This window comes from Apteryx rowi, unplaced genomic scaffold (genome assembly GCF_003343035.1).
Source record: "Apteryx rowi isolate R43461 unplaced genomic scaffold, aptRow1 scaffold_62, whole genome shotgun sequence".
NCBI classification, from domain to species: domain Eukaryota; kingdom Metazoa; phylum Chordata; class Aves; order Apterygiformes; family Apterygidae; genus Apteryx; species Apteryx rowi.
In genome coordinates, this window is record NW_020450894.1 from 2413890 (window position 1) to 2436950 (window position 23061).

At 41.4% G+C, this 23061-nt stretch overlaps 2 protein-coding genes across 6 annotated transcripts in view; one reads left to right on the forward strand and one right to left on the reverse strand.

The window, feature by feature from the left end:
• AGK (acylglycerol kinase) overlaps positions 1 to 17834 on the forward strand; it is a 43872-nt gene extending 26038 nt beyond the window's left edge. Inside the window, exons 12-18 of one of the 4 annotated variants that reach the window (XM_026083883.1) lie at positions 1173 to 1270; positions 2621 to 2691; positions 6943 to 7027; positions 8801 to 9917; positions 10656 to 10889; positions 16369 to 16521; positions 17049 to 17834. In XM_026083883.1, the coding sequence (XP_025939668.1) occupies positions 1173 to 1270; positions 2621 to 2691; positions 6943 to 7027; positions 8801 to 8938 (392 nt within the window). In that variant the 3' untranslated portion in view covers positions 8939 to 9917; positions 10656 to 10889; positions 16369 to 16521; positions 17049 to 17834. The remainder of the gene's footprint in view (positions 1 to 1172; positions 1271 to 2620; positions 2692 to 6942; positions 7028 to 8800; positions 9918 to 10655; positions 10890 to 16368; positions 16522 to 17048) is intronic. The other 3 variants (XM_026083884.1, XM_026083886.1, XM_026083887.1) reach the window with 3 other exon arrangements.
• KIAA1147 (KIAA1147 ortholog) lies at positions 11629 to 22407 on the reverse strand. Of its 2 annotated transcripts, XM_026083881.1 has the most exons (8): positions 21350 to 22407; positions 20126 to 20284; positions 19178 to 19331; positions 18785 to 18923; positions 18199 to 18330; positions 17844 to 17994; positions 17278 to 17346; positions 11629 to 16160 (listed from the first exon to the last, which is right to left on the reverse strand). In XM_026083881.1, the coding sequence occupies exons 1-8, from the start codon at positions 21649 to 21651 to the stop codon at positions 15965 to 15967; spliced, it is 1302 nt and encodes a 433-aa protein (XP_025939666.1). In that variant the 5' UTR covers positions 21652 to 22407; the 3' UTR covers positions 11629 to 15964. The 2 variants fall into 2 exon arrangements, with proteins under 2 accessions (XP_025939666.1, XP_025939667.1); XM_026083882.1 differs by lacking the exon at positions 17278 to 17346.
• Positions 22408 to 23061: the final 654 nt, after the last annotated feature.

Genomic DNA, 23061 nt, shown 5'->3' on the forward strand with positions numbered 1-23061 from the left:
ACTTTTCAGGTCTCTCACATCTCTCTCTTTTTTTTTTTTTTTTTTAAACTGTGACTTTGTCAAGATGGTTACAGTGACATCTGCCAAAAATGGAACGGAGCAGTTCTGTCAGTGTTCATCTTCTCATAAACAAAAGTGAATTTGCGAAGAACCCTAGGAGTTTGCTGGGGTTGCAGTAGCTTGGCATTGGTATATAAGTCTCTGTAGGTGATATTGGGCACTTATGGGCCAGTTCCTTTAAATCTTCTTCCTACAGAATGTCTTCTTAGCATGCTAGAGAGAGAAGCATCCCTTGTTTTCCAGTGTGTGTGTGTTTTGCTGAAACAGAGCAACAAATGTTACTTAAAATAGAGGCCAATAGAACTTGGGCCATGCAGAAGTCTTAAATTTCTCTTAGTGCCTTACTCGAAAACCCTAGGACTGAATTTCCTTCTGCATGCCCTGTGAGCCACTCTTGGATTGGGTTGTTAGCAAGACAGTGCATGCAGCAGAGTGGAGAAGGAATCACATTTGCTGTGATCCGTAATGATGCCAACAAAACTAGACCTTTCCATTCCTTCTTAGTTAGCAGGGATGAATTAAACAGGAGCATGGACTAAGTGACCTGTATATGAGAACTGAACTCTGGGGCTTTCTCCTATAGAAAATACATATTTCTGCAGCACCCTAAACATCAGATCTCCTAGCTTTTTTTTCTTTCTTTCTTTCTTTTTTTTTTTTTTTTTTTGATAGCGGCACTTCTTGTGTTTCTCAAATGTTTCTGTAGTACTAGCCCAGGAGACTTATTAATCCATGGGCACAAGGAATCACAGAGCTGCCGTGTAATATGCTTGATCATCTTTCCTGTTACTGTATGAATGCTGAGGGGTTTTGGGGTTGTTTGTTTGTTTGTTTGTTTGTTTTCTTTCCAATGCTTCCAACCTCCCTTTTCCTTTTTTAAGTTTTTTTTTTTTTTTTTTTTTTTTTTTTTTTTTTTTTTTTTTTTTTTTTTTTTTTTTTTTTTTTTTTTTTTTTTTTTTTTTTTTTTAAGTTTAAAAGAAACAAAGCTAGTGGTAACAATGGATTAAAGTGATTTTGGTGGCTGCTATTGATGTTTCATGCTTCACAGCAGTGAAATGATGGTCTGTGTAATTAAATTCTACTTACTGATATCTTCCTGTATGGATTCACAGAAATCCCCCAGGAGGTAACCCAGGACAACTGGGAAGAGTTGAAGATATCCACCATTGAGCTTTCCATTGCAACTCAGAACAGACAGCTCGATTTGACAGTAAGACCATAGTACAAATGGATTCCAAATGTTCCCTGGCCACACAATTTTCCTTTCTTGCTAAACTCCCGTTCTTGTGTCTACATAGAAAAAACTTGTTACCTGATGCATGTCAGGGCCCCTGGTTGAATCCAGGAATGGGCAAATGGTTTCTGAGAGTCCCTTGAATAGAAACGGTTTTAGTCACTGAACTGGATTAGAGTCAATGATGTAAAGTAAAAACAGACCTACCATAATTTGAAAAACTGTCTCATTACCACATACTAGCCCTTATGTCCTTTTTTCTTTCCCTTCTCATGCCTTTAAGATGCATTGTGGTGTAGTAATGACACTTTAATACTGGTATTTAAGAAGAAAGCCATGTAAGATTCTTTCTCAGTTCTCTTCTGTAGCCTGGGAAAATGGACCAGTTTACCTTAAGGCAGCTGCACTTCTCTATTTCCTGAGCTGCAAGTATCTTGATACTGCATCTTTTCTCTACTGGTACGGATCCTCTTATATCTGCCCCTTATTTCTGTTCTTGAAGCCATTGTCCCTGCAGCCATCAAAGCTGAGCAGTGGCTCTCTGGAATCCACACCGGGGCATGTCTGCTGAGTATTGTCAGCCACTCCTGTCTTTCTCTCACCTCAGATTTGTGCCCAGCCTGTGCTATTGAACAGGACCTGATAAAGCTATAGAGATGTAGCTCAGGTAGTGCCAAGCCTACTATTGTAGATATGGCAAATAAATAAAATAAGTTATACTAATAGATGCTTTTTTTTTTTAACTTTTGTTTTTTGATTGCATCTGTGCTAGGACTTTTGCCCGGGCAGAAATGTTAAAAAAAAACTTAAATAAATAAATAAATAATAATGCTTTCCTGGCAAAAGCTTTACTGAATAGTTGGTTTAAGGGCATGTAGCAAATAGAAACCTAGCTAAATAAGGAATTTAAAAGGATAATATTGAGAACACTTTGACTTCCAATTTGTATTATTTAAAATTCTCTTATTGTAGTGTTTGGTTGCCAAATGTGGCATTATTGTATTGTTGCTTGGGATCATGGAAAATCTTTGTGAACAGATAAACCCAAGTGATCTGCTTTCATTTTCTTTAATAATTGTGTGAAATGTAACAAGAAGCAGGCTGTGTGAATCATTATTTCAAGAAGTGAATAGTCTTCAGTAAGAAATTACTAGCTATAATTTATAACTTGAATCTGTCAAGTCAAGAGAAAAAAAAAACTCACCGGAAATACATCATCTGCCTCCTTTTGTGGGACAAAGCACTGGGCATTTTGTGAACATATTGCAGTAACAAGGGTGTGATGTTTTGAAATGTTAACTTTGATTTTTAAATCTTTTTCCATAGCGTACTGAAGATTTCATGAATATTTGCATTGAAGCAGATACTGTCAGCAAAGGACAGTTTGTAAACAGAGGGTGAGTATGGGAAGACTGCCAAAAGATGCCAGATTCTCTGAACAAGTCAGAAAACTATTTCTGGGGGTTTTGTTATGCTTTTCTCTGATTCTGTACTGCACAAGTCAGAAGCAGAGGGCTGCAAAGGATATAAATCAGTAATGATTCATGGGGATTACAAATTCTGTTCTTCAAAATTCTTATTAACTTTCTCTTTTCTGGAAACAAGGCAGAGCAATCTACCTGGAGTTCTTCATAACTTCTGAGTTTTCTATACCTTTCATTTTTTTCCCTACTGCTATTGATCAGTGCTACTTGGATGACAGTATTGTAACCCAGAGTTTTAAAGACAGTCGTAAAGGCAGTAGCCATGCCACCAGGCACTTTTGGCTCTAGCTGCTCAGTGGATTGAGAGAAGGGTTGCTGAGCTGATATGTTTGTACTAGTGGTACTTGGAATTTTAGAACTCTGTACAAGGCAGGTTCTGGTTTTAAGTGAAGAGCTCCCTTAGCTCAGTAACTATTCTCAGAAATGGGACCTGAGCTTGAAGGACTCTTTGAAGATGCACATTTAAAGAGGGACTTTCAGCAAATATATTAGTGCTGCCTGTATATGAAGCAAGGAGGTTACAGGTATGAATAAGCAGCACATAGAGTAAAAACGTGTTGCCTTCTTTGTGCTTGGAATGTTGTCTTGAAATGTGCTTGTTTCTCCTGCACTTTAAGTAGGTCACCAGACACAAATCAGAGCTGCTTTTCCCATCTCCTCCATACTGTCCTACTAGCAAATATGTCACATCTTCAATGCCCTTGTTATTGTCAATAGGCTTTCCTACTAAGTCCAAGTCTGCTCTTCTATCATCTTACCTCTTTATTTGCTGATTCTGTTTTCAAGTCTTTGGGCCCCCTCTAGTGAAACCAGATGGAAAGATTTGGATGCTTTTTCTACCTGCTTGTAATTGCCCTAATAATTCCTGCATGTGTGTCTTGCCTGTGGTATTAATAGCAGCAGCAGGCTCCTTATTTGCACATCCCAGAAGCCTTAGTGGTAATAGGTCTTCTGACTTATGCATACACAGTGGATCAGGTGTTACTGCATTTAAGTTGCACCAGCCATTTGGACTATAAGGTGCTTTGGAACTGAAATCTTTGCTTTAAAGACTATAGAAGGAAAGAAGGAGATTTGGTGTGACCTAAGGGAGAGATATTTGAGTATGCACATACTGTAGAGAGTGTCTCCCATGTGGACTGGACATGCTTCACCCAGTAGTATGTCATGTTTTCTGACTGCAAGAACAGTGTCATGCAGAAAAAGCCCCTGATCAGTGTTAACGTGCCCTGTTGGCTAGAGCTAATTAGAAGCAGTACCAAAAGCTTTGAGCTGTTGTTCAAGCAACATTCAAAGAAATGAGCTCTTTTGATTTAAACTCTGCCCAAAAGGCTATGGATAAGGACGAAAGAGAACGAGGGAGGTTTGGGAGTGGGGGCAACTGATTAGTCCTATAGAAAGAAGTCAGGATAGAAAAAATGCACCCTGTTTTGCAAGGCAAAATCAGGGTATTCAGAGGCCTCTTCACCACACAGTGCCATTTGGCAGTTAGGCTTGAATCAAGCCCATTATTATAGGGTCCACACTGCCCAGCATCAGTAGTGTTTGTCTTTGGAAAAGTGTATAAAGAAGCTGCTTTGTTGTTTAATGCATAGTTTTGAACCTCACCAGATTTTGGTGGGTTACCAAGGTTTCTGGGTTTCTGATGCAGGTATTAAGGATTTTCAAACTGAGGAGGGCACTGCCATGAACTGATCAGAACTGATGGATCGCACAGAGGAACCACACATCCTGTGGGAAACTAGCATGCAGGTTCAGGCAGCACTGAGAGGGGGGAATGCATCAGAGTGCTGGAGGGCAAATGATGTTGAGTTTCAAAGAAAGGAGTAGGTCATCCCAGTCTTACAACAGTGCCCCTTGGCTATGGATCAGATTTGTGTGAACAAGAGCAACTGCAGCTAGGGTAGAGCTGATGTTTAAGATGAGGTGGGGGAAGAACAGATGGTTTCACTGTAGCGCCTACTACAAAGTGCTGGAGCGGAGGAAAGGGGGAAATATAAAGTGTAGCAACAGTAATCCACATCCCACTAGCCAGCTTGAGGTTCTGTATGTGATAGTATGGAGAGCTGTCTCTCCAGGGCATGAATGTGGTTATCAGCTAAAGTGTAGAAGACCGTTTCTTTTGGTTACAGTCTTCCTTTGAATCATTTCACATTGGCCACTTCTGTCAGTGAGAACTAGGTGAAAATTGTGTGTGCTATCTGCAGTAGGTGTTGTGGTTCTCTCTTTGCCTGTGTTTTTGTAGTTCAGCGTGTGGAATGGGATCAAGTGATCAATTGAAACTGTTGCTGTTAGAATTTGTTCTTGCTTCTGTTTCACTTTGCTGTCATGTTTTGAGTAAAGAGCTCAATCAAATGCAAATGACTTCTGATCCTTGTTATCTTCTGTATAAAAATAGAGAGTCACTAGAGAAGCAATAACTTTACGTGGAGTTGTATCTATTTGCTTTTTCCAGCATTCTCCTTTGACTGATCTTTAGTTTTATGTCTTGTCTTTGAGCTCACCTTGATCCCATAATTGCACCTATGTAGAGGCTCATTTAACTTCATGGACCAAAATATCTACTTGCTCATCAGTGTGCAATATCTAGGACCTTATATGTTAAACCTGAAACAGGTTAACCTTAAGCAGGGAATCTTGCTGCTTGTTTGTACAGCACTGTATAAACTGACAGTATAGCATGCCATCAACGATTTATAATTCATACAGCTGGAAGGATGTTTAACTCCGTCACATTCACTCACCAATCTTTTAGTGTATACATATTTGATTGATTAAAACCAAACTTTCCACAGTTAATATTGCTTCCATCCTCCCATGCCCTTTCCTTTGGTGGCCTAGCTTTTCTTTGTCTTTGGTTATCCTCCCCTGTTTCAACCTTCTCATCTTCTTTCTCTGGGATTTCCTGCAATCTTAAGAGGAGCTTGCATTCCTGAGGGCATGGATGTTTGGTATATAGGGTTCTTCTGACCTGTTCTTATGACTACTTTTTCTGAGCAATGCGAGACTATTTAGATACTCTCTCCTTTCACATCAGTCTGCTAGAGATCCCTGTGCCTGACAGAATAGGTAAGGACAGCTGATACTGCCTATCTGTGGACTGTGATTATTCTGCCATGCTTGAGAGCTGTGATATACTAATACTGTAACTCTTTCCTGTCCTGTTTGCTTATGGAGTGTTGCTGTCTGTGTGGAGAAGGGAGCAAACTGAAGGGTTACTGCCTGGGGTGCGGGGCACCGTGTCAAAGGTCAGCCAAAAGGTTATGTGTGTTTTCAGTCGGGAGGAAGATAGAAGTAGGTCAGTGTGTGCAAGAGAGGTTGTGCTGACCCCGAGGCAGCATGCCTTAAGTACAAAAGGAATCACAACCTACTATTCTTTAACAGTTGTGCCAGTGACCGGACAGCAACCTAAGACTTGAAAAAGACCAAATTACACTTGTGCCACTGATTTTCTAAGACAGGCAACTGCCCTCTTTGTCCTCCCATTCCACATCAACATGAGTAGGAATGTATCACTTCTCTAAATACAGTATGTAAATAAGAATTTCACAGGTACCAGAAGAGAAAGAATAACTGACAAAAGGGAGCATTTTCTTTAGAATCAATAAAATAATAATGTTCAGGAGGTTTCTTCTTAAGAACAATTTAAAAGCAACTAGTAAGAAACTTTATGCTGACTGGTATTGATGTGAGAAGTGGTTTTATTTATTTATTTATTTATTTATTTTTAAGATTGTTTAGGGGTTGAATGTAACTGATTTTATTGGTGGTTCTCATTGAGTTTTTTAGGTTGCTGGTAAATCATGTGTGTTTCTGGGATATGAGGAGATAGTAGCAATCCATTGCAGGAATTGTACAGTTCAGCATGTAAGTGAGGAGCACAAAACTGTGCTATAGAAATATGTTCAGATATGTTTAGGGAGACATGGAGTAGAAATTGGCTCGGGGCTGTCTGTGAATACTCATGTGTATTGACTGCTGCATAAGAAAGAATGTCCGTTTTACTCTCTGACACTTAAAATGACAAGTATTTTCGTATATACGTAACTTTTAAATTTACCAAACCCATAGTGATTTACCAAACCATAATGATGCATCAGCGCTAAAGATGGCTATTTCTGACAGAATCTGCTCCTTACCTTGCCTTTCTTTTGGTTTGAACAGAAGTCAAAAGATGAGTGATCCACAAATGTGTCCTGAAGGGAGTCAGTGTATCCAGGCCAGCAAGTGCATCTTGCAGCTTCCAGAGGTAAGAAGTTGAGGGAGTTGGAAATCTCTGTCATTTTACTTTCCGATACCAGCTGATGCTGCGCATTAAGAAATCTCTACTCCAAGTTTGATAGGTGATTACACTGTTGGTGAGACACAGTTTCTAAGCACAGCAAGACAGTCCCAGACCTGAAGACACATGCTGGAATTTCCTAAGTGGCCTATAAATCACAGGGGAAGCTTTATTCTGTCAGTGAGCAGTGACAGCGCTTTTATGTAGACAGTGGTGGTCGTTGCAGGGGGTGATCTCTTACTTAGGTGCATTGCATACGCACACTCTCTCCTTACATTTTGAAGACTGAATTCTTCCTTTAAACTGTTACCCTAGAAGGGATTAAGCTGTAGGGAAGAAGGTATCAAATATGAGAAGCCTTATGGAGGAAGGGAGAGTGACACAAAGCAGTGGGACTCAGATCACTGTAGGGAAGTTTCTCAAGACTTTGAATAGGTGAGACTGAGAAAGAAGCCAAAACTGTGACCTGCCTATGTAGATTAGATTAGTCTTTTGTTGCGTCTTAGGAAAAAGAGGCTGTTATTGGAGCAGTGGGGGAGGACTGTTGCTTTTGCAAGGAGATTAAGCCAGTCTCGTAGATCATTTCTATCTTCAAATGATATATGGCTCTCACATCATTTGATGAAAAAAATTCTATTTTATGGGGAAGTAGAACATGCCAGAAGGCAAAAGAGTCTGTGGCTACAAAGAGAAAATCATGAACTATCATGATTAGCCAGGATCCTAATACTTGCGTCAAGTCAGCATCACAGCAGTTTTGTGATTCTGAAAAAATAAGTAAACTCTGGAGTGCTGGGCTAAATGCAGCTGAGTAAGGGTTGTGATATAAAATGAAGTCTTCATACTGCAGTTGCTGCTGAGACATACAGGGTATCTGTGCATAGCACGATGTAGTGCTGTGCTTGGATTTCTTGACCTAGCTCTGATAAAGGAACTGGAGGCAGCTCAGATGAGCCTTACTAGTTTTGCAAAAAAGCAGGATATGTTGGTATGTGTGGACTGCCACAGCTCTGTGGCGTCTGGGACCTATGCTACTTTTTCCAATCTGTGCTGTTCTGATGTTCCAGCTCATTTGGAGCTAGTTTGAATAGCCATATGACACAACCCTGCCTTGAGGCAAGTGCATGCAAAGCAGGCACTAGATTTGTTTAGATAAAGTCAACCTGCCATTTTGATGAATGGTTTTAATTATTAGTGACTTCATCAGCATTAAAAAAAAAAAAAGCCCAAGAAAATTCTACTGCTGAATAATTCCTGACCTGTGAATTACTTTGCATCTCACGTTTCAGATCAATATAGTAAAACAATACCAAAAGGTGTTTGTGACATGGATTTAATAGGAGTTATTTAACAGGCACTTCTGCAGATTAGCTTGTGTCACCACTGGCAGACCAAGAAGATCTAAGTGGATATAATTATAGTTCCAATAGCAAAGAATCTTTCAGGATAAACAATGTGGGTCATTAAAACTCTCTAACATTTAATTATCACCAATTAGCAACTAGGTGAGGTAACATCTTATGCAGCAGACTGTTAATATATTATGTGCATTGAAGGATAGCTCTCTCTCTGTTGTAGAAACCAAATAAGCTTGAAGGCATAGTGAGAGGGTCATCTTGGTTAACACTCAGCAAAATATCCAACTGTAGCCTATTAGTAAAATTGGGTATCAGTATTACAGCATTGCTGTAATAATCTGTTTGATGTTTAACCCTGATCAGCAGTGTTATCTGTACACAGGGCACTGAAGGATCCTTTGGCATTGACAATGAGGAATATGAAGCTATGCCTGTGGAGGTGAAGCTATTACCTCGGAAACTCCGTTTCTTCTGTGATCCCAGAAGGAGAGAGCAGATGCTCCATGCAGCAGTTCAATGAGAATTCATGTCAAAGGGACCACTGTTCACCAGCCTTATCAGGTTCTCTTCAAGGCACATGAGACCTCACTAACTTGATTAACCCCTCCAGACTAATGAATCATTTGGCCACTTTATGCACAAAGTTGGAAGTGGTTGATTTGGCAAGTCTCAAAGGGGCTAAAAGTGCAAATTAGACTCTAAGAAATGAATGTTAACTTGATGGCATCTTTTTCTTCCCCCTAAGGAAGTCTCAGTGTTCCATTTACAGCGCTGCAGGCTGAGTGCTGTGTGCCAGATGCTGCTACTTTACTGCAATTGTATATTAAAGTAAAATGAAAGCACACTTGTCCTTGTGTTGGGAGAGCTAAGGTCTGCCTTGCCTATGTATAAATCTCAGGAAATCTGGGATCATGGAAAAAAAATGTTTTGGGGGAGTAATGCTAAGGAAATTATGAAATGCTGGAACTGCCACATTAAAACAGGTGATTGGTTATCTACTCTGTCACAAAACAAGTTAGAGATCAGTGATAAAAAGCTTCAGAGGATATTTAAAAACTCCCAGTATGTATCTGCTTCCTCTGGTATGCTGGACTACAGCTTGCATATTTCCAAGTCTGAAAATCGAATTTTACTGTGTTTTTTTTTCCTAATTCATGTAGTTTGAGCTCACAGTTAGTCCTCACACAGCAAAACCTGCGCAAGGAACCTACATCAGCTGATGATCTGCAAACTTCTGTAAGGTCCTGCTCTTCTGAAACCACTTACTGATTTCTTGAGTGGCTCATTAAGATAGATTTGTTATAGACGCTTATGTTATTTTTTGCATCTTGCCAGATTCAACAGCACAGAGTTCCAGTTAATAATATTGTAGAAATATAATCTTTTGATCAAGTTTAGGTATGTTACACAGAAGCAAACTGGAAAATGTCATCTTTGACCTGAAGCTATATGAAGTAGCTTGTGGAAACATTCTTTAACAAGTCAAATGAACCTTTTTTGTAAGTATTACTTTTATTCCTGTAGTAATCCAACAAAAGGCATCCAAATGACTTATTAGTCTTCGTGTGTGGTTACTCTTCTCCTTAACTGTAAACAGTCCTCATAACTCCTTTTACAACCTACGGCATCCCCTTGAGCCCCAATTCTGTAATTAGCTTTGTTGCTTTTCTGAGCTTTTGTTTATAGCTTCACTTTAATTGCTGTAAGGAAATACTGTTAACTTTTGCAAGGTTATGTGTTGCTTGTAATGTAATCTACGAGTTTACCTGATTTTTCCCTTGCTTACTAGAGAGCAAAATCAATCCTTGTTTTCTCTGATGTGATCACTGTTTGTATACAGCTCTCCTGTTATGTTCTGATCTAGCTTAAGATGATCTGTTGATCCTTTGCTGTTGTCAAAATAAGGACATTACTGAATTGACTTCTAGCAGCATTGTAAGGGCTATATGCTGCTCCAACAGCATCCTCTACTGGAGAGCTGCTAGAGAAAAAATGTTTTGAAAGGGGAAAAGTGTTGGGTTTTTTGAGTGATGCTCTAACCAAACTGAATATTGCCTTCCCTGGGCAATAGTAAGATGAAACTAATTACCTAAGGCAACTGGAACAGGAAATAAGCTATTACGGCAAGCATTTGTCCCTTTCTTGGCTAAGGTAGGGGGAGTAGAAATGTGCTAGTCTTTTTAATAGTTATGCTTGTGACAGAGCCTGTCTTGTGCTGTCTTTCATTTGATCTGCAGCAATTAGGAGTGCCCAGTGGACCACTGGGTTGCTCTCTGAGGAAGAGGTTGGCTGAGCTCTGCTCTTCTTGCTTGCCAGAGACACCTGGAATGTTGTTCTGCAGCCACTGGCTTATTCCAACTCAGTGGCAGTTCTCGCCAACTGAATTTTCCTCAAGCTGATGCTTCTGTAATAAAATTAGCAATATTTTTGCTCCAGTGGCAGGAAAGACAAGGCAGCAGCCATTTAGAAAGGTAAGCTTGAATTGTATTTAAAAAAATACCTGTGTTTCAGTAAGCAGTTTCTTTACACAGGCCTGTGCCTGTGGGAGCAACCCTGTATCTGCAAGATGCAAATAACATCAGAGCTGTCTGAGCTTCAGCCAGCCTGCTCTAAGGGCAAAGATGATAGGAACCAGCTTTTGGTTTATCTGCATCATTTTAAGGGGAAAATGACTAACTACATTCCGTAGACTCAGAAGCATGGCTTCTGCTGCAGTGTGATTCCTTGCTTGAGAGTAACCAAGAGTTCTTTCCAGAACTGGTATTAATGCTGTTTTGCTGTTAAAGTAGCAATGATAGTCTGAGATACAGGCTGATATTTAAACAGACATACCCCCAGAAGTTGGTTAGCTGGTGTAACTACTGTTAAAGAGATTTTTCCCCTCCTTCTTCTTTTTAATCCCAGTATTGAGTATTTCTAGACCTCTGAATTGCCAACATTTTATTCAGTGTGGGTAGGTGAGGAAAATGTTACAGAAAATAAGTAGCGGTTGAACCCACAATTTATGGGGCTGAGGAAAGGACTCAGTTCATATGTTTCTCTCTGCCATCAAGACATGCAGCTTTCTTTGTATGAACTCCAAGCTGGGAAGGAAGAGTAGAGTTCTGGGTCCCCCTCATGAAAACACTTATCCTGGCTTCAACTTACAACCCCATTCTAGAAGGTCTTAAAATACTGTAATATAAATAAAAATGAAGGATAACAACTTAGTGATGGACCAGCCCAAGGCATTTGTTTATTTTAACCACAATTAAACATTTCCATTTGAATGGCATGTTGTATTAACCAGGACCTGAAATCCTGGTTCATAGGCATTTAGTACCCCTCTGTTTTAGACAGATATTCTGTTAAGTCAGTACATTCCAGGCTCTCGCAAAGACATTTGTGTTGTCTTCTCCCATCATCACTAGACCATTAGTGTTGAAAGAAAAAGGAGACAGCAACTAACTTAGAAACAATAGCTATGATGAGAGAAGTTGGGTTAGGATGCATGCTTTGTATCTAGACTTCTGCAGTGTGAAGGAGTACTTTTGCCCTGCTATTCCAGAAACCACTCCCTGCCACAGAGGGCCACAGCTACACCTAGCTTTTTGCCCATCAACTTTGGCAGTTCTTAAAATGGAAGAAGTAGCACACAACCTTGTTAAGGAAGACTGCTTATCTGTTCCTCTCTTCAGTGGTTAGGAAGCATGCTTTACAGAATAAGCAGCACAGTAAGTTACTTGCTTTCTCTTGAAAAGGTGGCAAACTTTATTCTGGATAGGAGAGCTCATGTCTTATTATAGACATGATCATTAGCTCTAACATACATTGGAATAACTATTCCATTTATGCTAGAAAATAAGGTATTTGCATGTCTTTAGGACAAAGCCAAACTTGAATTCAGTGAAATGCCTCCCTGCCTAGTATCCGTTCCAGTTCTTGGTTGTAGTCAACTCTAACTAGCAAAACTGCCTAACTCCAACTTGGCCTAACCTTGTAGTGGGAAGACTTTCCCATGATTCAAGTGTCTCCCTTGTTCAGATTAAAAAACTGTAGCTTTCATTATTCTCCTGAGCTTTACCCTCCAATCCAAATAGTACAAGTAGTAATAATTCAGTACTTGATTACACATTTCTAGTCAAATTTGAGATAAAATGCTACTGTGAAGCTGTTCCTCGCTTGGGTTTAAACCCAAGCAAGTATAAATTGAGAACCTGTAATGGCTGTACTATTACTTTAATATTGGACTGTGTCTACCAGACCACAGGGTATACATGGTTATTGTAATCACCTTTCAACCTGGGCTCTGATCACCAGCAACAGCCCAGAGACAACATACCAAAGAAATTAAAGGCACCACTGTAAAGGCAAAGTACTGCAAATGGAGAAGAGGATTTTGCAGTAATCAGCAATATCCTACCTTACGCCACACTTTCCTTCCTCTTTTAAATCAAAATATACCAAATAACTGACTCCCTTCCAGCTGCTAGTATTCAAAAAAGCAACTATTAAGTGCCAAGGAGGGGATTAAGTGTTCACACTTTAACATGACTGATCTACCGTGAACCCTGAAGAATCATCTGTGGGAGAGAGAATGCTCAGTATTGTTGGTTCCAAGGCTAGGGGGAAAAAAAAAAGCCTGCTAAACAAGCCTTAGCAGCCCAAGCTGTAGCTATTCATGCTACATACCTATTTATCAAGGATTTTCCACATGCAGCAGCAATAAAAGCAATGTCTATTCTATTCTAAGAAGACTATGCAGGTGGAGAGTTCATGTTGCAGAGAACAAAACAAAGAAGAGCCAGGACAGGGGAGGCCTCTCTGTTCTGTTTTCTGTCTGGATACTTCTTGACTTTTGTAGCAGTCACCTTCCAAGAGAAGCTGTAGAGAAACAAAATTACAAAGAAAAGCAAAATAGGCTGCAACAAAGTAGATGCTACTTTTACAGTAATCTCCTTGCTTGTATACTTCTGCACCTGTGCAGTTGCTAGCAACTGAAAACCTACTGGCCCCACTAACAGTTTCTGGAAAGTAGAGGTTAAATAAATTTTAATAATTTCAGGATGTTCTACGTGATGGTTTCTAGCAGTGCTGTCTCACAGAACTGATATTCTGACAGCTTGTGAACACAATGCTCTAATGCAGTTTGTTAGAAAGACTCAGGCTGCAGTGGGCTGTAAAACTTCAAAGACACAAATTAAAGGCTTGTTCCTATTCAGTTCAACAGAAGAATTACTGACATGAAGGAGAATAAAAGCCATTCACAGCTAACCACAGCTAAACTAAGTAGCAAACAGGTTAAACAATGAGAGGAAGAATTTCTAAAGACTAGTTTTAGTTCCTTTTTTAATATCTAAAGGAAGTTAAGTCACAGCAATACCTTGCCTGCCATACTTCCTCATGGGTCTTCACTGCAGACAACATGTTAACTAAAGTAGAGGAAGAAAGCACAGAGATTATGGGTCACCTTTATACCAGAGGTATCAATTTAAAAATAAAGCCTTTTCCTCAAGGAAAAAAAGACTGATCTTTCCCTTTCACACTGTTCAGCTCCACTTTTTCTTTCTTTTTTCTTGTTTCCCAACATTCTAAGGATGAATATGCTGCGAGGAACTGGCAATACAAGCAGCAGCATGTTTTCTCCTGTAGAAAAATATCCAAAGCCCTGAAAAAGCAGGCATGGGAAAGACTGTTAAGCAAGACAGGCAGATCACAACACTGTAGTATATGCTAATGCTCATACTGGTGAACTGTGCAGTCAGCCTTGTGAGGCCTCTGATCCCACACCTCTCTAAAACCTCTGAACCCCTAGTAAGCTAAACTACACATTAGCTGCAGATAGTCTTCAAGGAAAAACAGCCTATGCCAACCTCTTTCCTTCCAGAGGAAGACAGTCCACAGAAGGTCTGATTGGAAAACACTTGCTTGTGTTAAGACGATTAGTAGGTGAGACTTAGGTGATTCAGGCTCTATATTGCCCTATAAAATGTTAGGATAAATGGATACAGCAGCTACAATCTGCACTGCTACAAACTGCAGAAAGGCTCCAAGGTGCTGACAGTAGCCATGGCAGAAGCAGCAGCTAAGTAGCTACAGCTATAGCCCAGGACAAACTTAGTTTAGAGCTGATGCTACTACTGGCTGAAGGATTTTGGACAAAGCAGCAAGTCACACCTGCAACCTACAGTCCCATCCTTAGATTAAGCACGGCTAAGGGTGCACCCTTTGCAGGAATAGCCTTTCTGGAGGGAAACTTCTGGCCCTGCATGCATGAACTGAATCCCATTCTATCCCCTGCAGCAGAATGAGAAATGCCATTCACTTGGTTCTACAGCTTCTCTGCCCAGGAAAAAAGCCTTACTGTCAGCCATTGCTTCTACCAGCTGAGCCAAACTCCTAGGGAACTCCTGCAAACAATAAAGCCATTCCAGTCCTGTAGCTGAAAGGTCACACACTGCTCTCTACTTCACACTGAAAGATGAAGACAGCAGCAGGCAGTGATGACGGCTGCTTGACAAAGGAGGAGCAGCAGACAGTGTTAAAGTAAAGACGTGACAAGTACTGGCTGCTACAGAAGGAAGCACTAATGATATTAGATCATACATTATTCAACCCATACTTATTCAATCCAGTCCTGCCCAGCACCTTCTGAGTAGAGGCTGGAGAGCACAGTGACTGCAATGTGGCTCAGTGACGTTGGTCCCTGTTCAATGGGAGTCTGTCTTGCTGGTTTGAAGATTTTTAACCAAAGCAGCAGGTTTAATGCAACTGAAAACCAGAGGAAGTGGAAGGAGGGATTAAGTAGAGATGGTGCTCTTCTCCAGCTATAAAATGGGTATAAGTCTTTGCCAGTTTATACCACTTCAAATGCTGGAAGTGAAACTATGCCACTCTGGTAAGCAACGTTGTAAGATCTCATAGCATTCCCCTTACCCCAAACTTGGGGTGGCTTTATTCCAACTCAGCTGCTAAAAGTTAGGTGAGTGGTGTTTAAGGAGTCCACTTCTGTTATCATTGGTTTAACTTGCCTGTCCCACCATATTTACTGGTGGGGACAGCAATGTTTTATGAGACTGGGCCACTAACAGCCTGTGCTGAAGCTCTCTTCAGTCCCCAAGTATAAGGGTGAAGGATGGGGGGGGGGTGGAAATTCCAGTCAAGTCTTAAGAGCTCAGCTACAGCATTTCACATTGGACCCCATCAGACAAAGTGCTTTCCTGAAGTCTTCAGCCCTCAGGCATTCAAAATCTAGCTATCACTGGCAACAGTGAGGTGCAAAGGTGCCACTAGTCCTATGTAAACCAAACAAAAAACACAGGTGAAAAAAAAAGGGAGATGATGAAAAAAAACAAACAGGAACAGTTACTCCTTGGGGAAGGTGAGGGGGAGAAAATTAAAAAAAAAAAAATCACATTTTGTTTTAAAATTATAAATACTTTTGTATAAAGTTATTAAATAAAATGAGATTCGTCCAGTGGCTGTGGTGAGTTCCAGTGACATTCCTAAGCAATGTCTGGTAGTCTTTAAAACATCATCTCTGCTCCCCATCTCTTGTGCCCTTGGTCTAAGTGCAGCAGGGGTTGTCAATGACTAGCATAACATCAATGCCATATACTTCCAGCAGGTCCATAAGGAAACTTCGGTCCCCTTGGGGATCCAGGCCCATGCCCCGTGCGTGCTCAGCTGTCAATGTCTTGTCCTGGCTGGCTGACACCTCCATCAGCGTCTGAAATATCCGGTTGTTCTGCTCCATGAAAAACCTATAGGATAAAGTTAATTGAGATGATGGCATAGGACCAAAAAAAGACAACATATTTACCACACAGGCAGCAGAGCCCCCCCCAAACTGCATTTAACCCACTTTAATCATAGCTCCCACTTTATTAAGGTGGTACTGTAGTAGTTTTCCATCCACCCTGTGGATGACCTGAAATGAACAGAGCTAAAGCAGTAACTTTTAATTTACAGTGGTGCTCCGGTCTGGCTGATTTATCCTAGGCATTTTCCTCTTCAGAAGAAAGCCACGTTATCAGCTAATGTGTACTTTGTGGTAATTAAGTGGAGACATCAGACCTGTAGCTCCCATAAAACAGAGGAGGAAACAATGTTTTCACCCAGCTGGTAAGTCATTGGGTAAATAAATTCTCCATTACTGGAGCAGAACACAGTAGTGAAAGAGCTACTTTTCACCTTCTGCTTTCCTAAAAAAATGCAAGGCTATTCTAAAAAGAGCTTTGACTACATCTAAGCAGCTCAACAATGAAAGTTCTGCCCCAACAGCCCTTTACACAATTTAATCCCATTGCTTCTCATCTGCTATAGATTGTGAACAATAGCAACAGGCAGTGAAGGGCTTCAGAGCTGGTATAGGTGTGGTTTTCATCTAATTCTGTACCGTATACTCTACACCCCGTTCTGGTTCCTCTGTTTCCCAAGCCACATAAATGGCTAGGCCTTCATATTCAGCTCTTATCTTCACGTTGTACCTTCCACAGCATGGTACAGTACCTGCTTCCTACAGACACTGTGCTTTCCTGAGCCAAGTGTTCTTGCATGAAAAGTCCTATGGTGCTTATGTTTTCAAAAATGGGAGGGGATTCTTTCATTTCTGATTGATTGTGTTTTAAAAATTCTCTTCTTCCTCCCAGCACTTACAAGACCTTGGTGGAGACTAATATGGCTGCGTTTGGTTGAAAAGAAGATGATGTAAAGAGAAAGAGCCAGTTTGGTTATAGGATCCTTGGAGGAACTCAGAGCTGACTATGGAAGTATGTTAACCATGATGTTTCATAGTATGCCAAGCCAGGGCAACATGAAATCAGTGAAAGAGGTTCTCTAAGTACAACAGTGACCAACTAAGTAGATGTATCCACTCACAAAATGAAAAGGTCCTCTTCACAGGAGCTACAGTCCTCACCAACTTCTTGAGAATACATTAACATCTGCCTGGGGGAAGGGAGACAGATTAAATGCACCTACCTACAGTGAACCTCAAAGCGATATCAGAAGGCAAGAGTTATAACAGAATACTTTGCATCCATTTCTTGTGGACAAATCAAGATTAGCACCATTGCCCCAATATCTGAGGCAACCAGGTAGCCTTCATAAGGCACTGGACTAGAAATCAGGTTACAGGGCTATGTTTTCAGTTCTGCTACTGAGCAGTCAATCACAAGTCATTAACAAGTCACCACCTCTGCGCTTCTCCTCCTGCCTTCTGTCTGCTCCATCAGTTCACTAGCAGAGTGATCATGTGTTTGCAGAGGGCCCAGAGACTCTCATACCAGTCAGCTACAGTAGAACCAGAATCTCAGAGGTAAGCTGAAGTAATAGGAAATTTCAAAAATATTAAGGAGAAAAATACAAAGGAGCAGTGTCCGTTCCATTCCACATAGCACTGCTCTCCCAACAAGGACCAGGGCCACTCAGATCTCTATTATTACCTCTGGTCATTGAGTCGTCGATACTTCTCCTTATCAGCACTGTTAATTTTCAGGAGTGGTTGCAGATGCTCATGATATGTCTTCACATTCTGGTTGTCCACATAGACATCATAGAGATCCTGTTTCTCCTCAAAGATCTTTTCTGTTGTACCTGCCAAAATTGGGAGAGATGATTTTCAAATAAGCATGTTGCTTTCCCTGCAGACCAACTGTTCTCTCCTGCTTTTGTTATTAGTCATTCCATGAAGTCAGTCATTTCTCATCATGGCACCCTCAATTTTATTCTATGGTCTGGTGTCTCAAGACATTTTGCAACCTGAAGCTAGAAAAGTCCCGTTTGATCCATCATACTTACAGGCCACATATGACACTTCTGTCTCCAGCATTTCTATGTCTGCCACGTTCACATAGAAGAATGGTTTGGACTCTGGTACAGTTCCTCCAAGACCAGGTAGAGAAACATTGGCAAGGCAACAGCAGCAGTACACTGCAGGCAAGAGAAGTACATGCTGAGATGCTTTCAATATTCCCTCCAAATGCATTCTGAACCCTGCTTTCCCAGTTCTCCTGCAAATTCCTATGAAAGCAGTGGTTACAGCAGTGCAATTCTGTGAACACCAGAATTTCTCATGTGGGCATCCATATTTTGGATGGGAAATGACCAGTTTTCCCATAGGAATCCCATGTTCTAGATTCCACAGATTCATTCAGTGCTTTTATTTCCTGTGTTTGACAGTACCACCAGGTAGGTTCTTCCCAGAAAGGCCTGAAGAAAAGTATTTTGTAGGAAATGGACAAATGCAGGCCCAACAATATCTCCGCAAGGAATGATTGTGATGGATTTTGAAGGCCTGCATCACTTCCATCCCTTCAGTACCCACAGGCACTCCTGCAGTTCTTCAGCCTAGTTGCTCAGAACTCTGATACCCCTGAAAACATACCTCTATAGCAGACAACTCCAACTGGGGGTGGTGAAAATATCAATATGCGCTTGCGCAGCAGGGCAAACTTCCAGAGGACAAGGATCTGCTCACCAAAGAATTTGATGAACTGAGACATACAACCAGCAGGATGTGTGATCTGCAGGTGGAGGGAAAGGGAGAAAACAGCTCAGAGGTGAAACAGCGACACAGGCCCAGATGCTTAACATGGGAGCAAGACCAGCACAAATCAATGCCAGAGAACTGCAGCTTGTAACACTCAGCCCCAGTAATAAAATCTTACCTAAAGCAGCCTACAAGTGCTGGAGTGACTGCATATAAAGAAGTATTATACACCAGTAGGAAGCAGCAGTGCACTACACATCCCTGCAAGCCTCAGAGCACCTGCCTCACCTTCATCTCTGGGTACATGTATCTGTGGATGGATGGCAGCCAGTGGACAGGCTGCTGAGAGGTGGGGGTGTCCTTGCCAGCAGGGAGGACTCCTTTCTTGTCATCATAGAATGCCTCTAGATGGGAGTAGTGCCCTGGCATCTCCAGCTGGTGTCTGGAAAAGAAAGGAAGAAAGAGGAGGTCTGTAGCATCTGCAGACTACCTATTTAGTGTTCTTGCCCCCAGCTGACATCTGCTTTCCTAGCTAGCAAAGAACCTCTGGGTGCCTCAGTTGCACAGACTTAGGAGGGCATTAGGAGTAATGCAGCTTTCAGTGCAGTCAAAGAACATGGGCAGGACTGAAGCAGACAGTAAGCTGATCCATGCACAGGACTGATCCTGTTTTAAAAAATTTTCAGGTAGGAATAGCTTTCCCTTCTACCATCACCAGTTCCTCCTGCCAAGCCCACTCAACACAGCAGAGGCATATACCTAGGCAGGATCACCATCATAGCTTTAGAAGCATAAACCAGTTTTCAGAAGGAGAAGAGAGGAACTCCTTGTTCTCCCAGCTCTCCCTTTGACAGTTGTATCCCTCCAGTGCTTCAAAATAAGTAGTTTGCACAGCATTTGACTAGGCTGTTAGTAATCAACACAATGAACAGACCATTGCGCATGGATTTTTTCTTCCTTCCCCAGACGTGAGTCTGTGCTCTCTCTGTAGAGTAGTCGTCAATCAAGGAAGTCATAACTTGGCATTCTACCCAGGTTGTCACATCCAAAATCACTATCCAGTGAGGCAATGTTGCCTTTCCCAGGAACAGACAGCATGTCCCACAAACAACCAGAACAGTCTACAGTGTAGCCATGCAGCATCCTAGTACCCATACACTTTCAGACAGCTCCATACAGGTACATAGGTGCATGTAGGACTGGCCATTGCCAGTCCTATACCGCAAGGCAACTTACCTGACCTGGTTCTCCAGGAAGTGCATGTACCTATACAGCAGGGTATAAGAAGGTGAGAGAATCCCCACAGACTTCATGCGGGCACCACGCTCTAACTCACTCTCCACAGGCATATTGGCAAAGCAGGCCAAGCCAAAACAGAGTCCTTTCCGGAAATAACTAGGGACAAATATTTGACAGAAAAGTTAATGTTAAAAGAGGGAAGAGGAAGAGAGAAAGGTAACCAGCCACTAAAATTACTGATTTGGGAACACAGGAGAAAAGTTCACTCTTTAAGCAAATCCCTGAAATCCCACCCTGGTATTCAAAGGGCAGACAACAGGCCACAGGTGTTCCAGCCCTCTTGGGAAGATGACTAATACAACATGTTCAAGCCAGGAGTTCCCAGTGCCTCTACCACTAGAGCCCCTACCAAATACATCTCTCAGTGAGACAGCAGGTAAGGAAAGTACTCAGAAGGAAAGTCTAACAGAGGATGCAGGATCCTGTCAACACAATGCTGTTCTTGTAAGGAAAAAGAGCCTGCCTGGCTTAAAGTTGTGAATATAGTCTAGCTACCTAATCATATTTTGGGTGCCAGCACCTGGAAACATACTTTAGTTGAGTGCAAGGGAAAGTCTACGTGCCTTTGAGAAAATAAGTGTTATTCCTGGAAGTGAAAGGAAAGTGCATTGCAACAGTGGGTTATTGAAAACATGGGAGTGGAGACAAATCCCAGTTAACATTTTTCCACTGTAAGAAAGATCTAGCAAAGGAGAAAGCAAACAAAGAACAGGATGGTTATCACAACATTAAAAGGATCCAAAGGCGCTGGCAGAATTAAGAACCTTTTTCTAAGTCCTTTCCCTGCAAAATCCTTCCTATTTCAGTTTTGCCATTCTTTCTCTTCCACCCTAGGCCTTTCCTGACTGCCCCCAAAGTTTGCCATGCAATATGCATTAATATTTGTATACCACTGAGAAGCTGACCTCCCCCATTTGCTGGCTGGCCTCCACGGCTAAAGTTGTCATATAGGAGATCCCATATAGCTAGCTGATATTTGATGTGATGTTGAGAGTATTGGAAGAGTATCTTTGGCTCAGATGGATACAGTTTAGCAGCAGTTTAATGCAGGAGCTTAACTTCCCGGGTGGTATTTTTCTTGCATTTTTGAACTAAGGGATGGTGGTGCAGATGGACAGCTAAGAGGAACAAGAAGGAGTAGTATAGCTCAGACATACTTACATGAAGTCTGACTGGATTTTGTGGGACCCGCTTGCCATGGATTTGAACTCCACGCCTTCCAAGTCAATATCTTGGGGTAAACACCACTCTACCATGTTGCCTGCAGAGAAGCAAATTAAAGCTTTATTTGAGCGAACAGGGTGACAACACTCACTACTAAAAAGTAAACACCAGCAACAGCCAGTTGTTGCTTTTACATCACTGGGATGCCAGTAACACTGCACTAACGCAACTCCTGGGGCAGAGCTAAACATTGTGGGAAGAGGCCACATTATTGTACTCCATGTATCTCTTGCAAACATTACTTGTTGCAGCACAATATCCAGGTATTGCAGAACTTTTAGAGTTGTTTCAGAACCTAGTGCTGTTTTGTGGGCTTATTCTTTATATGTTTAATCACAGAGCAACTACAAATTTATCCTGCCAGGTACTCTGATAGTGGAGGAGCTATGATACTAATACTGTTCCATTCTTGCTGTTTACATGCATATCGGATATACAAAGAACCCAAAGTATGGACTGCTGCTCGGTATTTTCCTTTGTTTATGTTTGGCAGGACCGGTCAAACAGGAACCCCTAAGCCACCATTCTGATTATCACTACTTCTCCCTAGAATTTCTCATATTTTATTTAGGATAGGAGGAGTAAGCTAAAGTTTTAGATGGAAGCTGGGGAGATCCAAGTTCTGCAACACTTTTGTGCATACTAGAATAATCAAACAAAAAAGCATACAATTACAAGCTAGATCAAGATTAACAAACATCTGTCACCTGGCAACCCAACCAGAAAGCATGCAGTTGTTCACTGTTAAAGGCCACCTGAGGAGCCTGATCCTGGAACAGATGGTATTGGAGAAGTCTCAAATCAATCCAACTTTAGCCTCTTGTTACTAAGACTAGCCAGACAAATGGGTCTCCTTGAGCCCAGCTAAACTGTTGTTACTGGAATCTGTGAAAACATTTAACAGTCTCTAAAGTTGATGAAGTCCTGCTCTTCCACTGGCAAGTTTACCATGGACAAAAAAGGGCCATTTTTCAGACTTTCTGTGCCAGCACTTCAGAGTCTAACCTGCTCGTCCGGACACTCCTACTGCAGCAAGGTGAGCTCTAGGTTTACACATTAAGTTTCCATTCTCTGTCAGCCTGTCTATAGCATCAGTATTTGAAATGATGCAACTTATTTTAAAAACAAAGCAAACAAACATTCCTCAGTACAAATGCAATGGTAGATGCAGCGTAAAAGTGCTTTCTAACAGTACAACTCCCCTCGCCCCCTGCTTAGGGAATAAGGGTCCCACGCGTGCTTGCATCCACACTGTGCATTTGGAAGGGCTTTAGGCTAAATATCTATTGCTAAAAGTCTTGGCTTAAATATGAAGCCCCATTTCTGAGGCCTGTCTTTTATTTTATTACTCATCCTGCACAAGTATATGCATGCACACTTGCATCGGAATTAGGTTCAGCTACTGAAATTTAAATAGGCTATTTTTCTTCTCAAACAGATACTGTATTCAGCAGGCCTCTTCCAACCCTGCCTGGCAAGGGATTTAACAACATTAAATGTGGCAACAGGAGAGATTTTGTGTCCAGCTAACCACTTCTAGTCCATGAGTACACCTCTCCCACAGAGCTATGCTTGCTAGAGAACAGCAGCAGCCTCGTGACCCCGAGTACAGCTCTGAAGTGTTTGTGCAATCACATATGAAACCACAA